The following is a 15,730-nucleotide window of genomic DNA, read 5'->3' on the forward strand; positions in this document are numbered from 1 at the left end:
TGTTTCCCCCAACAACAATAGGGTTTAGTTCACCATAGACATGGTGAAACTAGATGAAAAATGGAAGAAGAATGGAAAAGCAAACCCTAGAAAAGATGAAANGGAGCCTAAGCATCCAAGAGATCCTCTCTAGAGAGCAAAATTAGGTCTGGTTGTTCTCCCCTGTCAAAAGAATGACTCTGAACTCGCAATAGGGGTATTTATAACCAAGAAAAGTGACAAAATTCAAGCCCAGGCGCAGCGGACCACCGCCCGGCGGTTTGCCTAAAGCCATAGAACCACCCAGCGCCAAAAAATAGCCACCCGACGCTTCGATCAACCGCCCGGCGCCACGGTCAACCGCCCAGCGATTTGGTCAACTTTTTCTGGTTGACTAGTTGACTTTTCTGCATTCTGGTTGACTTTTCTGCACTGCAACCATTTGATCTTCAACCTTTCTTTCCTTTTCTTGAGTCTACGACCTTTATCTTCAACTTCATTCTTCATTTTCTCAAAATAGCTACAAAACAATGCAAAACAAGCATAATATCGCTGAAAACAACTTTTGACTCTCTACAGACTCATTTATTGAGTTTTGCTTGATTCTAGGCTCATTCCAAGTAGTAAAGGGCGTAATTCGGTCCAAATTGACATATGAAAATAACTGTTTTTCAACCTTCATCACTAGGACTGTCACATTTCAAAGGAATACTTTCTATCTTAATGTCATAGTCCTCTAATTGACTCTTTATCCAAAGAGATTGTGCACAGCAGTTTCCAGTAGCTATGTACTCAACTTCTATGGTAGATAAAGCCACACAAGCTTGTTTCTTTGAATTCCAAGAAATCAGAGATGAACCAAGCAAATGACATGTGCCACTAGTGCTTTTCCTATCTAACCTACAACCCCCAAAGTTAGAATCACTATATCTGTTAAGAAAAAGATTTGATCCATTTGGATACCATAGTCCAAGATTTTTTGTACCTTTAAGGTATTTCAAAATTCTTTTAACAGCAGTAAGATGTGATTCTTCAGGAGCAGATTGAAATCTAGCACATAGACAGACACTATGCATTATGTCAGGCCTACTAGCAGTAAGATAAAGTAGTGAATCGATCATACCTCAAAAAATTCTTTGATCTACACTTTTTCCAGCTTCATCTAGATCCAAGTAACAGTTAGTTGCCAATGGTGTAGCAGCATCTTTGCATTCTGTCATCTTAAATCTTTTCAAAAGATCATTGTAGTACTTAGATTGGTGGATGAATATCCCATCTGTGGTTTGCTTCACTTGTAGTCCTAGGAAATATGTCAATTCTCCCATCATAGACATTTCAAACTCTTCCTGCATGACTTTCGAAAACTCTTTGCACAACATAGGATTAGTTGAACCAAAAATAATGTCATCAACATAAATTTGTACATACAATTTATCATTATTTGAGGTTTTTATGAAAAGAGTAGAATCAACCTTTCCCCTTGAGTATCCTTTCTTCATAAGGAATTCACTTAACCTTTCATACCATGATCTTAGAGCTTGCTTTAATCCATATAAGGCCTTTTTGAGCTTGTAAACATGATCAGGATATTCAAAATCTTCAAATCCAGGTGGCTGCTCAACATATACCTCTTCCTTGATATAACCATTCAGAAAGGCGCCCTTAACATCCATTTGATACAGCTTAAATTTCATTGTAGATGCAATAGCTAAAAGTATTCTAATAGCTTCTAGTCTGGCTACAGGCGCATATGTTTCATCATAGTTGATTCCTTCTTCCTGATAGTAGCCTTTTGCTACAAGCCTTGCCTTGTTCTTTATGATTTCACCAGAATCATCCATCTTATTTCGGAAGACCCATTTTGTACCTATAACTTATAACTCAGGTTTTCTAGGCACTAATTCCCACACATATTCCTTTTGAACTGATTAAGTTCCTCTTGCATGGAAACTATACAATTTTCGTCACTTAATGCTTCTTCAACCTTTTTTGTCTCAATTTTGGATACGAAAGCAACGTTCATGCAGTACTGGTTCAGTTGTCTCCTTGTCGATACACCTCTTGACATTTCACCAATAACGTTTTCTGTTGATACATTCTTTGGTACCTTCCAAGTCTTAATTGACTCAACCTTAGGAGATTCGACTTGCTCTGTTTCAACTTCTTTTTCAGTAATTTCTTGAGCATCTTCTTCATTACTTGAGTTCTCGTCTTCTTCAACAATGTTCCTGAATTGTTTCGAATGGCTTGAATCCATGATAAAATCATCAAATGCAACATGAATAGATTCCTCCACGTTCATAGTTCTCTTGTTATATACCCGGTACGCCTTGTTGTTTAAAGAATATCCTATGAAAACTGCTTCATCAGCTTTTGAATCAAACTTACCAAGATTCTCTTTGCCATTATTCAATATAAAACACTTGCTTCCAAAGATTCTCATATGTGAGATGTTTGGCTTCCTTCCTTTGAGCAATTCATACGGTGTAAGTTTCAGTATAGATCTAATAATTTTCCTATTCAGTACACAACACGCTGTGCTCACTGCATCTGCCCAGAAGTATTTCGGCATGTCTCTATCATTCAGCATTGACCTTGCCAACTCTTCAAGTGCTCTATTCTTTCTTTCCACAACTCCATTTTGTTGTGGTGTTATGGGTGCAGAGAAGTTGTGAGTGATTCCCATCTCAGCTAAGTATTCATCAAAATCCTTATTTTGAAATTCTCCTCCATTGTCACTGATAAAGGTTGATTTAACATGTTTGTGTGTGTATATTTTGTGAACAAATCAACTCCATCGTAGTTTTTACCTTGTTTTATCCTCACATTTAGTGTGTTTTCTAGTTTTCTTGTGCTTTATTTAGTATATACTTGTTTTTACCTCTAATATCTTTGTTTGAGTGTGTGAAATAAATGAATAGGAAGCAATTCTAGTGGAGGAAAACAAGCAAGAACTCAAGGGAACATGTTTTGGGAAAATAAAAGATTAATTTGAAGTAAACAACCATGTTGGACACCTTTGGAATTGCACAAGAACTTGAATTTTAGAATGCTGTCAAAACAGCCTATAGCTGATTTGTAGCTGAGTGGCAGCTGAGCTATATGTCTCTGGAATGCTGCAGCAGTTGAGGTGCAGCTGAGCGCCCTGCTCTCTAGAATGTTGGCGCTGGGGTGCAACTGGGGTGCAGCTGAGCGCCCTGCTCTCTGGAATGCTGCAGCTGGGGTGCAGCTGAGCGGTGACGATGCTGATGTGCCAAAATGGGTTATTTAAACATGGGTCTCACGATTTTTTGGGGCATTCTTCTCCTCTTACACTTCATTCTTCACCTAGAGAGATTGGGAGAGGCCCTTGGAGGCTATTTGGGGTGTTGGGAAGCTCTCCCACTCCTCCTTGGGTCTTCAAGCTTCATCAATGGTGATTTTGCCCCTTTTGGATTGAGGAAGAAGATGGGTCACAAATTGGAGATGGAGATGCGAAGGGGAGGCGTAAATGGAGCATGGAGCAGTTGCCAAAAACCTTGGGAAAGACTTTGCATCTTCTCTTTGGTTCCAATTTCTTCCCTATCTCTTCAATTTTGTAGAACCCTAAGTTCTCCACCATGGAGGGCTTTTCCTATTTGTTGAGATTAGTTGTAAAACATGGAATTCTTATGTATTTTGTGATGTTAATGATATATGTTTTTCCAATTCATGTTAGTATTTGATTTCTATGTTTAATGCTTGGTTTGGCTTGATCACCCATGGCATGAATTTTGGTTCTTGATGTATTGAGAAATATGATTGAACCTAGAATTGAAATTGAATACTTATTGAATGGAATTGAGAAGTTTATGAATGCATGAGAATAAAATGGATGAATTCTAGTCTTGACAAATTATAAATACACTATGTTAAATTCCTTGCACACCAAATGTTTGATAAAATACCAAAAAGAGTTTCTTGTGTTGTTTTTGTGCACTTTGATGTCTAATTGAGTTATAAAAGGAAGAACTTTCATGTGTTGCATAAGTCCCATGGGAGAGAAAAATATTTATCACTTGCTACGCTACGACCGGTGCACTTGCTGTTGGTTTTGCAGCCAACAAGTTTTTGAACTTCGGATAGCCTTGATTTTCAGATCCATTTCATTTTGCACAGCAGTGGCAAATCTTTTGAAGACCTTGAGTGCATCACTTTTAGCTGCAATGAAATAAGTCCAAGTATATCTTGAATAATCGTCTACAATAACTAGTCCATAAGAATTACCTCCAAGACTCTTGGTTCTGGATGGTCCAAATAAATCCATGTGGAGTAGTTGCAGAGGCTTCTTGGTTGACATTTCACTCTTACTTTTGAATGACTGTTTGGTTTGCTTTCCTCTTTGGCATGCGTCACATAACCTATCAGTCTTGAATCGAATCTTGGACAGACCATTCACTAGATTCTTGGAGACAAGCTTGTTCAGTTGACTCATGCTAATGTGAGCTAGTCTTTTGTGCCATAGCCACACATCTTCTTCCTTAGTCATCAAGCAAACAACAGATTCGAATGTATTATCTGAGAAATCGATTAAGTAAATGTTGTTTACCCTTTTTCCTACCAGAAGTAGCTCGTATGTCGCCCCATTGATGATTAGACAGTATTTAGGTTCAAAAGTTATCTTCATACCTTTATCACACAGTTGGCTGATGCTAAGCAAATTGTGCTTCAACCCTTCAACAAGTAGAACATCTTTAATCTCATAAGAAGAAGGAATTTTTATTTTACCTATGCCAATTATCCTTCCCTTGTTGTTGTCGCCATATGTGACATGACCAGCAGTCTTGTATGATATATTAGTGAATTTTGTAGGATCTCCAGTCATGTGCCTAGAGCAGCCGCTATCAAGATACCAGGTTGGACTTTTAGACTGTTGTTCCAGATCAGGCTTGAGTATTCTGGATTTTGCCATCATGATCAGCTCTCCTTTATTCTTGTCTTTCTTGGCATCCGTAGAATGATCTTGACAATTCGTCTTCTTCAGAAATTTTGTAAACTTACTATTCAGCAAGATCGAATTATGCGTCTGTGTGAAACCTTTTCCCTCACGGGTTGCCTTGCATTCCAAGCTACGTATTTTGAAGTTTTCAAAAAAACCATTAGTTACAGATTTTAACCTCAAATTATAGGGAGCAGATGCAAAATCAATTTCAAAATCATAAGTTTTTCTTGAATGCAAAAAAGAAGCCATCCCCAGGTTTTACAGTCGAATAAAATAAAAACAGAGTCGACTGAATTTTCAAATATCTTATGAAAACCAGCTCTGATACCAATTGTTAGGAAACAGGTTGGCTTCGTTTTACACCAAGAGGGGGGGGTGAATTGGTGTTAGTTCAAATTTAAAATCTTTTCGCAATCTTGGTATGAAAGTTCAAAGCTTTTGATCTTTCCTAGAAATGCAAGTTATTGAAAAATGTAATGCAGAGGAAAAACGTAGTTGACTGCTAGACAGATATAGTTGACTGAATTAAAAGAGTGCAAGGATATAAAAATCAAACACTGATTTTTATACTGGTTCGGCCAACAATGCCTACATCTAGTGTCCTTGCAACCTTGGAAGCAAATGCACTATAATGGTTGCGGTTTTTACAAAAAAGAATTTATAGAAGCACCACGCAAAAATATAAATCTCCTCTCTAACCCAAAACCAAATATAGCTGCACACAAAAACCAGAATTACAGCAAAAATTCCCTCTCCTGCAATCTGCACCCACGTTGAACAATCCTCAACGTGTCACCAGCACTCTTCACAGGATGCCAAGCCTATGACAGCATGTTTCACAGGTTGCCAAGCCTATCACAGCACACTTCACAGGTTGCCAAGCCTTCAGTCAAATGCAGCAGTCTTCACAGGATGCCAAGCCTTCAAGATCAAACCAGAAGCACCTTCTTTGTGCAGATGTTGATCAAACAGTAAGAGCAATTGACTCCTCAATATGAATCTCTCTCAAGAAAGATCATTACCGTCTTCTTTGAGAATTCTTGGAGCGTAACTGAGAGCTTTCTCTGAAACAGGACAATGAAAATGTTAGATCACAAAAGTCTTAGAACAAATCGTGTTCTGTTTCTATTTATAGTTTTCCTATCAGCCTTAATTGAATGACCTACTAATAGAGTTGACTGTATTAAATCAGTTATAACAAACAGTCAACACACAGGCTCCTCAGTCAACAGAATTAACACACATTTATGACAGTTGACCCAGTTAGTTAAACTTAACTAGCTTTTTAAAATATAGTCGTTGGAGCAAGTAGGCAAAACAGAATTCCAAATACAATAGAAATACAATCGAATGAGTGATCCACACTGTCGACTGACTCATGAAAAAACACTTTGAAATTCTTTTCATCTCAAAATCTCGTCAAGTACACGTGTACAAACTCTGTACAAAGATTTTAGCTTAATTGACTCCATTACCAGTGTAGTCAACTGAATTGAACCTTTGTTACAACAAATATAAGTTCATAAAAGTACTTGTGAGCTTTTCTTTGGAAATGTGTAACAGTAATCAAAAATCATTTTAACACACATTTAAACACAGGCATGTTCCAAATATATAACACATAGTCAATCATAGGAACATGCATGTAAAATAACAAAACATGTTCAATAGAGACAATGTTCAAAACAGTATAGCATATCAACTGAACATGTAGTACTGGAACATATGTACTGTTATTAAGCAATGTGTTGTCATCATCAAAAACCAGTTTGATATAGAGTTTGTGTTGTCAACAATCTCAACACTACCGACACAAGGGTTTGACGATGGTGGCTTCTTCAACACAATTCCTCGACCATGGAATAACAGTGAGAAGGTTTGGACATATGTGACTGTGAGGGTGAGTATTGAAACTGCGGAGCGCGTAGATGGTGGTTTTCACGTTCAACGGTGCTTCGAAACGCCGGAACGTTCGACTCCAACAATGTCAGACACAACTCCAGTGAGCCGCGACGGTTCGATGAATGCTCATTTATCGGTGAATGTTGGTTGTGGTCAACGGAGGTTTTTGGGTGGGAGGACCCTCTCTCGTTCTCGTGAGCTCTCTATGTGAGATTTTAAATTTTTGAAACCAAAAATAAAGTCGCATGAATGAAACCCTGAATCTCCATTTCCACGTCATTTTTTTATTTTTTTCAAATCTATTCCAATTAGACCAATTAAAACGTGACACATTGATGGAGTCGAAAATTTGTCAAATTTGGATGTCAAAATATCATTATCCCCCAACAAATAGCAGTTAGGTACCACTAGACGACTATAGGTTCTAGAGATAGCACATAGCTCTCGACAAAAGGCAAACATTCATCATCAAGTTGTGCTTAATCTTTGGTAGGGAGTGTAACACCCCTTTTAAGATGCCATATGTGATTTATAAGATATTAATGTTTAACGAAAACTTAAAGTCTAATACCACGATAAAAAAGTGAATTAATAAAAACTTTAATTATTTAATACGAGCTTAAACAAACCCGAGCGTGAAATCATATCAATTCAAGTTTAAAACAATAAAATAATATTCTAATTACATTAAAATAAATATTGTCATAAACCAAAATTTGAAAATTTCGTAGAGGACACTCACACTTCTCCTCGTTCTAATTAGCACTAACAACATCTGTAATATCAATTGCTCCCATATAATGACACAAGTTATACGATCATCGCACAACACAAACAAACAAAGAAAGGTGGGCTAACACAAGTCCAACTTGTAACGTCCCAAATTATGGGATGCCACAGATTTACAAAAACCAGTAAATTTAAAACTTTCTTATAGCGCGAAAATGTATTTTTCAAAAACCTTATCCTTTAAATATGTATAACTTATTCAAAACATGATAGTTCCAAAAGTCTTGTCCAATTACATTATTCTAAAGGTAATTAAAATGACTAAGGAAATGAGTTAACTACAATTACATTGTTTCAAAAGTCTATACCAAAAGAACTTTTTAACGAAACTCAAATCTTTTCTCGGTCATCTCACGAATCTAGTATGCCTTTGGAACATCTGTAATATCATCTGTTCACGTATAACACATTATACGATCATCGTCGATAATATCATTAACAAACACACAAACATAAACACTTACAGGGTAAGCTACCGATAAAGCAATCATAACAACAAAATATAAACATATTGATTATATCACCCATAAACAACCACCCCATACATAGTAGTAATAACAACAGGATTCCTAATCTTCTAATAAAAACAATTCAAACACAATGAATTACTAGATCCTTGATCTTTAACCATTGATGTCATCTCCAACATCTCACACTTAGACCCTTGGTCTATCTACCCATTATTAGCACATATGCTAACTACCTACTATAACTATTATAGTAACACCGCTATCAACATAACAACACTTAGAGCATCTTGAGTATCGTGATCATCATCATAGATACACCACCATCATGATTATCCCAGTCATGAACAACACTATGAGTATCACTGTACCAAAATTTCATAGTGGAAATCAATCACACTCATGTACCTTACCTCACCGATTGTAGCCGCTCCTACAATCTCATCTGTAGATTTCCCATACAAATACGTTCGAGTAGTCCCGTAATTCAACTAAGGAACATGTAATCCTGCCACATAAGGACAAGGAAGACACCTTCACCCCTACACAAGAAAGGCTCAACACCTAAACAACCCTTACAATGCACACAAAGCAAAAGGAAGCAACTATCTGCAAATAGCACCAGGACTTACGAGGTACAACAAGTAGACTTATCCTTCACTCTCATACTCATCAATCACATACTCAGGTACATCCCAACACTCACTCATGCTCCATTCTCAACCATAAGTCAAACTTGACCCTAAACATAACCACTAACCTCAATTTCTGATTATCCTCACATTCCACAGCTCCTCAGGCTTGGTTCACGTCCATTCTTCATCAAATTCGCCATTTTTCACAAAAGTGCACTATGATAATCGATTATCACTAAAGATGATTGATTATCTCAATGAAATTTACCTAGAAATATCATGCAGAAAGGGATAATCGATCATCACACTAGTACAAAAATCGCGTACAACGTCGAATATTTTGGGCTTTTAACGACGAATTCGCAAACGATGTCATATTAGGAAACGTTAAATTGACGTCGCATTTTAAAAAATCGACGTTAAATTAACGTCGATTTTTTTCAATATACGACGTTAACTAATTAATGTCGAATTTAATCAATATAGGACGTTAATCATTTTTTTTTATTTTTTTAATTAATTGTGATCCTTTTTTACAACTCTACGAAATCTGAAAAGCAGAAAAGCAACAAATTTCATTTTTTGGTATTTTATAAAGCATGAACTATGATCAACAACAAACAACAATAACCAACAACAAACAATTTCAATCAGACAACAACAAACAAGTTCAACAAAACAGGTTCAACCAAACAACAACCATAAACAAGTTAAAAAAAACAACAAACAAGTTCAACAAATAAGTTCTTCAAAACGAAAACTAACCTTCAAAAGATGGATTCATCGGAATAAAGTGTCGTCACCCGTGAGAGAGAAAGTAGAATGCGCCTATGAAGGACAAGAGCACGAAAATAAAAAACAAACAAGTTAAAAAAAACAACAAACAAGTTCAACAAATAAGTTCTTCAAAACGAAAACTAACCTTCAAAAGGTGGGTTCATCGGAATAAAGTGTCGTCACCCGTAAGAGAAAAAGTAGAATGCGCCTATGAAGGACAAGAGCACGAAAATAATCGATCAAAACAAACAAATATCATACATAAAGTAGTTAATTAACATGCATCTGTATCAAATGAAAGAAATGTTACCTGTGATGATCGTCAAATTTCATTTGAGAAAAGTTTGAGAAGAGAAGAGGGTCTCGCGCGCTAAGATAAAGTGAATGAATTTTCAATCTCCCGCTCAAATTTTTATTGAATTCACTAACCTTTTAATGTCTAATGCTGGGGCATTCGACGTTTTATATCCTTTTACATCGAATTATAATTATAAATGACGTTTAATAATTGTATTTATTTACAAAAATGCCACCGGTCATTTTTAACGTTGGCAATTCAGTGGTTTAACGTTGAACGCGTGACATTATATGTTGTTTTTGCATTAGTGTCATCCTAGATAATTGATTATTCTCGCAACCGTAATCAACATCAACACATAGATAATCAATTATAACTAATGATAATCGATTATTACTAAATCGAAACACATCCTGAAAATGATTCAAGCATTCAAACATACATACATCAATCCTAGATCATGTGGAAACCTACCCATGTAAACATACTAAAACATATATAATACATCACTTGGATCATCCAAATTCAATCATTGACATGTTATACTTCCAATAAAATCAATTATACTACATGTGATTATTATCACACCCTTACAATATTTTTGCATGGAAACCCTAAGTATCATAATTTTGTTCTCCTTTAGCATCAAACCCTTTGGGATAACCCAACAAAACATGCATTAAACCCTTACCCAACAATCTATTCCCATGCACACACAAACATTTTCCCAACAATAGCAATTGATAATCATAATCATATAAACATATATTAAACAAAGATTGTCAAAAAACATAATTAAGAACTTATTTATAATTAATTATAATTTTTTATTTATAGTAAAAATTATTTTAGATATCAATACTTTTTTCCTTATAAAATAATATTTAACTTAATCAACATAGTGACTAATTATTTTGGCCTTTAAAATTGATTGTTATTTAATGATTTTATTGTATTTGACAAGGTTTTTAATTTACTAAATATTTGTTTAAAAATTTATTAGATAAGAAATTATAAAATTTTAAGATAAGTATATGTATATATAACAAATATTTATTAACATTTTATTCTTATTATTGTGATGACCTTTACTAATTTTTAAATGATTGTTTCGATCACTTAACTTATCATTTTGTAGTCTAAGTACGTTTAATAGAAGAATTAAATCTACATGTAAATTACCCAACACTCGATATCATATTTGTGTTTCAACTCAACTAAAATAGAATCAATGACATATTAGATACCTATATAAAAAATAATAATTCATTTGAGCATCAATTCGAAGAAAAAGCTTATGAAATTTAGTTAGTTTTATGACAAGATACTATACAATAAACTACAAATAACTAGAGAAATGTTATTTTTATTTTCAGCATAATTAAAGTATGAAGAAATGTAGACAATGACATAAAACAGTCCAAGGAGACAGATAGTTGGATTGGAAGTTTGGAAGCTATAGATGATCTTACTCTGAAAACTCCAACCCCACCTTTCCCTTTTCCTTCAACAACTCATCTTCTCTATCTTTCAACACTCTATTGCATCATCTTCTTTCTGAAAACATTGTTTGATCAGGATCATCACACTGTATCATGTTGGCTAAACCAATTCCTTTTTTTTAGAACCAAAGCAAACTTCATTACTCAGCCAGAAAACATCTTCATTTTTCCTTTGGTTTCACCAAAGAACATTCCACACTCCACCTACCACTTTTCTCATAAACCATTATTTTCAATTCTTCACACACAAGGACTTGTGTGGTGTGGAATAGTGAAAGACATTGCAACAACATGCCAAATCAACACCCCATTTTGCATTGTACTTTCCTCATGTTTCTCTTGTACTTTCTACTCAATGCAGCTCCTGTGAGTTGCAAATCCACCATTGAGCCATGCTCTGATAGTAACTCCTGTAATGCTCTTCTTGGCTACACCCTTTACACTGAGCTCAAGGTCTCTGAGGTTGCTTCTCTCTTCCAAATAGACCCTATTTCTCTTCTCACTGCCAATGCCTTTAACATATCCTTCTCTGATGTAGAGCATCATATTCTCCCTTGCAAACTCTTCCTTAAGGTCCCTATCACATGTTCCTGTGCTGATGGGATTAGAAAATCAGTGTCCGCCCATTACAGGACTCGTCCTTCTGATACTCTCTCTTCCATTGCAGATTCAGTTTATGGAGGTCTGGTGTCTCCTGATCAGCTTAGGGAGGCTAATTCCATAGCTGACCCTTCGATGCTAGATGTGGGTCACAACCTTGTGGTGCCACTTCCATGCACATGCTTCAATGGCAGTGATAATTCTTTGCCTTCAATTTACCTCTCCTATGTGGTAAAGCCAATGGATACTTTGGCTGCCATTGCAGCTAGGTATTTCACCACACTTACTGATTTGATGAATGTCAATGACATGGGGAGTGCAGCTATCTCTGATGGAGATATTCTTGTTGTTCCAATTCCTGGTAACTCTTACTGTCTTTCTGCTTAAAGAAAACAATTTCATTTTGTAGGACAAGTGACGATATTTATGAAAATGTTTTTCTTTGTTCTAGTTCTTTTTCGTCGTTTATGTTTTCATGCATAATTACAAAGCCTTTTATCTGGATTATTTCTTCACTAATTTGAGAGTATTATACCTTATATGCCCGTTCAGAAGATTCCTGTTCAGGTTTAGGTTTGTGATTATATTGTGACTGCCAAGCTTTTAAAGTGGTGGTGACGATTTTTTGGGGCAATGTCTGAGATTTCTTCACTAAAGTATTTTGCTTGTGCTTATATTGTATGTGTTGCATAATCAATCACTAGTTGTTATCTTGTTATTGTTACAGCTTGTGCATCAAAATTTCCAAAATATGCCACTGATTTTGGCTTGCTTGTTCCTAATGGAAGCTACACCATTACAGCTAGTCACTGTGTGCAGTGTAGCTGTGGACCACAGAATTTAGAGTACTGACTAAGTTACTTTTTCTTTTCCTGTTGCAATACATTCCTTCTCCTATTTTTGAAGGACACGTAGATTTCTCTTGCTTAGAGAATGATCTATTACTAAACTGTAGTTCATCGGGGTTTGTGACTCTACCTGCAGTTTATACTGTATTCCCTCTTCTCTAGCCGTCTCTTGCTCCAGCATGCAATGCAAAAGAAGCAATCTTACACTTGGGAATGTTACCGTGCAAAAGATGAGCTCAGGTTGTAATGTGACATCGTGCAATTATGATGGTTTTGTCAATGGCAGCATATTAACAATGTATGTTTATCCTCTATGCTTTTGATTATGTGATTGGACATTTCTACCATACATTCTGCTTGCTAATCTTAAGCTTATTCAATCTTTTTCTTGCCTCCTTGCAGGATGGCCTCATCTCTTCAGCCTCATTGTCCAGGTTAGACTTTAGCCACAACTTTTGTATAATTGAACTACAAATTCATTGTAAAATTCCATATTCTTTTTCTAGTTGTTGTAATTCATGACAATAAACATTGTTTTGGTCGATCATAGTTTCTATTCCTTTGTCCCCATCCTGAAAAAATTTACTGAGCTGATACTGAAGTCGTAACTTCTGACATTCCTTCTAAATATATTTGAAATTATGCAGACCACCAACGATTCCCTCCACTTAGAGCGCCACCTTCATCTCTTACAAGGGAATCAGTTGTTGCATTTCCTCCATCTCTGTCACCATCACAGCCACCATTACTGTCACAATCACCATCATCGCCATCAGAAGGAACAGGTCTAACAGCACCCAAATCTTCAGTCATGCCCGCAACCAGATCATTTCCAGTATTCTCTCCTGGAAGTGGCCCTGTTGGTAGGATTGCTTCTGCTGCGTCCTCTTTGGTGAGTGCTATTCCCATATTGACGCCATCATTTATGTTGTTGCTTATAACGTTGATGATCCCTGTGGCTTTGTAATCTTCTTAGTTTTCTGGTGCGTTCTGTTCTGTCCCATGGCTTTATCACAGATGCTCTGTTTTAGTTACTCTGTTTTAGTGTAATTTGCTGTTTTAGTTACTCTGTTTTACCTATTTTCTATTTTCAGCCACTTTATGTGAACTAGATGGTTATTTGATGTTTTATGTAATACTCCTTTTTGTGCATGACAAAATAATAAATAGAAATTGTTCTGTATACAAATTCTAATTTAAATATGTACATACAGTAAATTTTATTTTTAAAATATTAAAACTAACTTCTTTTTTTTAAAATAGTAATTTTTTATTTAAAATGGTAAATGAGGGTATTATGTATGCAGGTATTAATTATAAAATAATAAATTATTTTATTCATAGATCCAGCACCATGACACCTTTGGAGTACTCACAAAGTTGTTTCTATTGTTAAAATCATAAAGATTTTTTAATGACATTTTTACGTATTAATGAAATATTTAGAAAAATGTTATTCGTAATATTTATTTCATAAAAATGTAATCTATTTTTTTTAAAAAAAAAAGTTATTACAAATCTTTAGTAACAGTTTCTTAATAAAGGAACATTTTTAAACTGTTACTAAAAAATTTAGTAAATTTCTTTTTATTAAAGTAACATTAGAAATTGTTATTAATATAAATATTTTGTAACATTTCAATGTAACTAAAGAAACATAATATAATGTTAAATTTGTTCATTAAGAAACAAGTAAAAAACATACTCAATTATCATAAAGTTCAAAGAACTGTCACAAAATTCATTATTCTATCACTAGTACAAAAACGTTGTTTAACGTCATCTAAAAGACGTCGGTTTGCGGGTAACCCGACGTATATGAGTGGATGGTGGCATTATCGTAAATAGCTTGATAAACTAGACGTCGGTTTTGAGGTAAGGCAACGTCTATGATAATGTAGACGTCCCCACTGCCACAAACCAACGTCTAATGGCCTGAGGTAGGTGAGAAGACAGTTCAGTGACATTAGTGTTAACGGGGGTCGACGTCTACTAGGCTGCAATTAATGCTCTTCACCTAATTCCAAGGCGCTTAGACGTCACATAGTCAAAAGGCGACGTCTAAGGCCTGTCTGGAAGGCGGGAAGACAAAAAATTCTTCAATTTAGACGTCGGTGCTGAGGGGAAGCGACGTTTATGTGCCTGTAATTAATTATGTTCACCAAACTCAAGGGCCTTAGACGTCGGCTAGATGGGCACCGACGTCTACGTTACTATAGACGTCGACGCCCCATCACAACTGTCGTGAACATCCCCGACAGGAAATCAAACGTCACTTCGTTCAGCTTCCTAGACGTCGGCTCCCCTCTAAGCCGACGTCTAATGGGTATTCAAAAAGTCAGTTTAAATGTTAACTTGGACGTCATATTAGTGGGATAATCGACGTCTATGTGACTATAGACGTCGGTTTTTGGAGCAACCGACGTCCAATTTCATTTTAAATAAACCGCAAACTCTTCGCGTAATTCAGTTTGTGATATCGTCTTCCTCTTCTCCTTTTTATCTTGCGGCACCTCTTCTTTTTCTCGCTTGCGGCACCTCTTCTTTTTCTCTCTTGCGGCATTCCATTGTTGTTTTTGATATCTTTATCGTCTTCCTCCTCTCCTTTTTCTCTCTTGCGACATTGCATCCCAGGTGTGTGGTTTTTTTTTATGCTTACCGTTTAAACTTTGTTTAGTTTAGTCTTTCATCGATTATCTTCTGGTTCAACTAATTAAAATTTGTTTTCTTTGTGTTGTGTTTTAGTGCAGTTTTGTTCCTTTCTTGGGGTAACGTAGTAACACATTCTCCATTTGCTAGCTGCCTCCCAGAAAAAGCAACGTCTTGTGAATTTCTTTTGGTCATTTCAACCCAAAAACGACCCTGGGTCGTTGCCTAGTTATCGTTTCACCGTGATTTTTCCCTCTTGCGGATGAAAATGGAACTAAGCAATAACCCAGGTTCGGTTTTGGGTTGAAATGCCATAAGAAATTC

At 35.9% G+C, this 15,730-nt stretch overlaps 1 protein-coding gene across 1 annotated transcript; it reads left to right on the forward strand.

The window, feature by feature from the left end:
- Positions 1-11,395: 11,395 nt before the first annotated feature.
- LOC106763615 (lysM domain-containing GPI-anchored protein 1) lies at positions 11,396-13,803 on the forward strand. The gene is made up of 5 exons (XM_014647783.2): positions 11,396-12,270; positions 12,637-12,754; positions 12,894-13,055; positions 13,160-13,191; positions 13,405-13,803. The coding sequence occupies exons 1-5, from the start codon at positions 11,601-11,603 to the stop codon at positions 13,722-13,724; spliced, it is 1,302 nt and encodes a 433-aa protein (XP_014503269.1). The 5' UTR covers positions 11,396-11,600; the 3' UTR covers positions 13,725-13,803.
- Positions 13,804-15,730: the final 1,927 nt, after the last annotated feature.

This window comes from Vigna radiata, chromosome 6, assembly GCF_000741045.1.
Source record: "Vigna radiata var. radiata cultivar VC1973A chromosome 6, Vradiata_ver6, whole genome shotgun sequence".
Classification (NCBI taxonomy): Eukaryota; Viridiplantae; Streptophyta; class Magnoliopsida; order Fabales; family Fabaceae; genus Vigna; species Vigna radiata.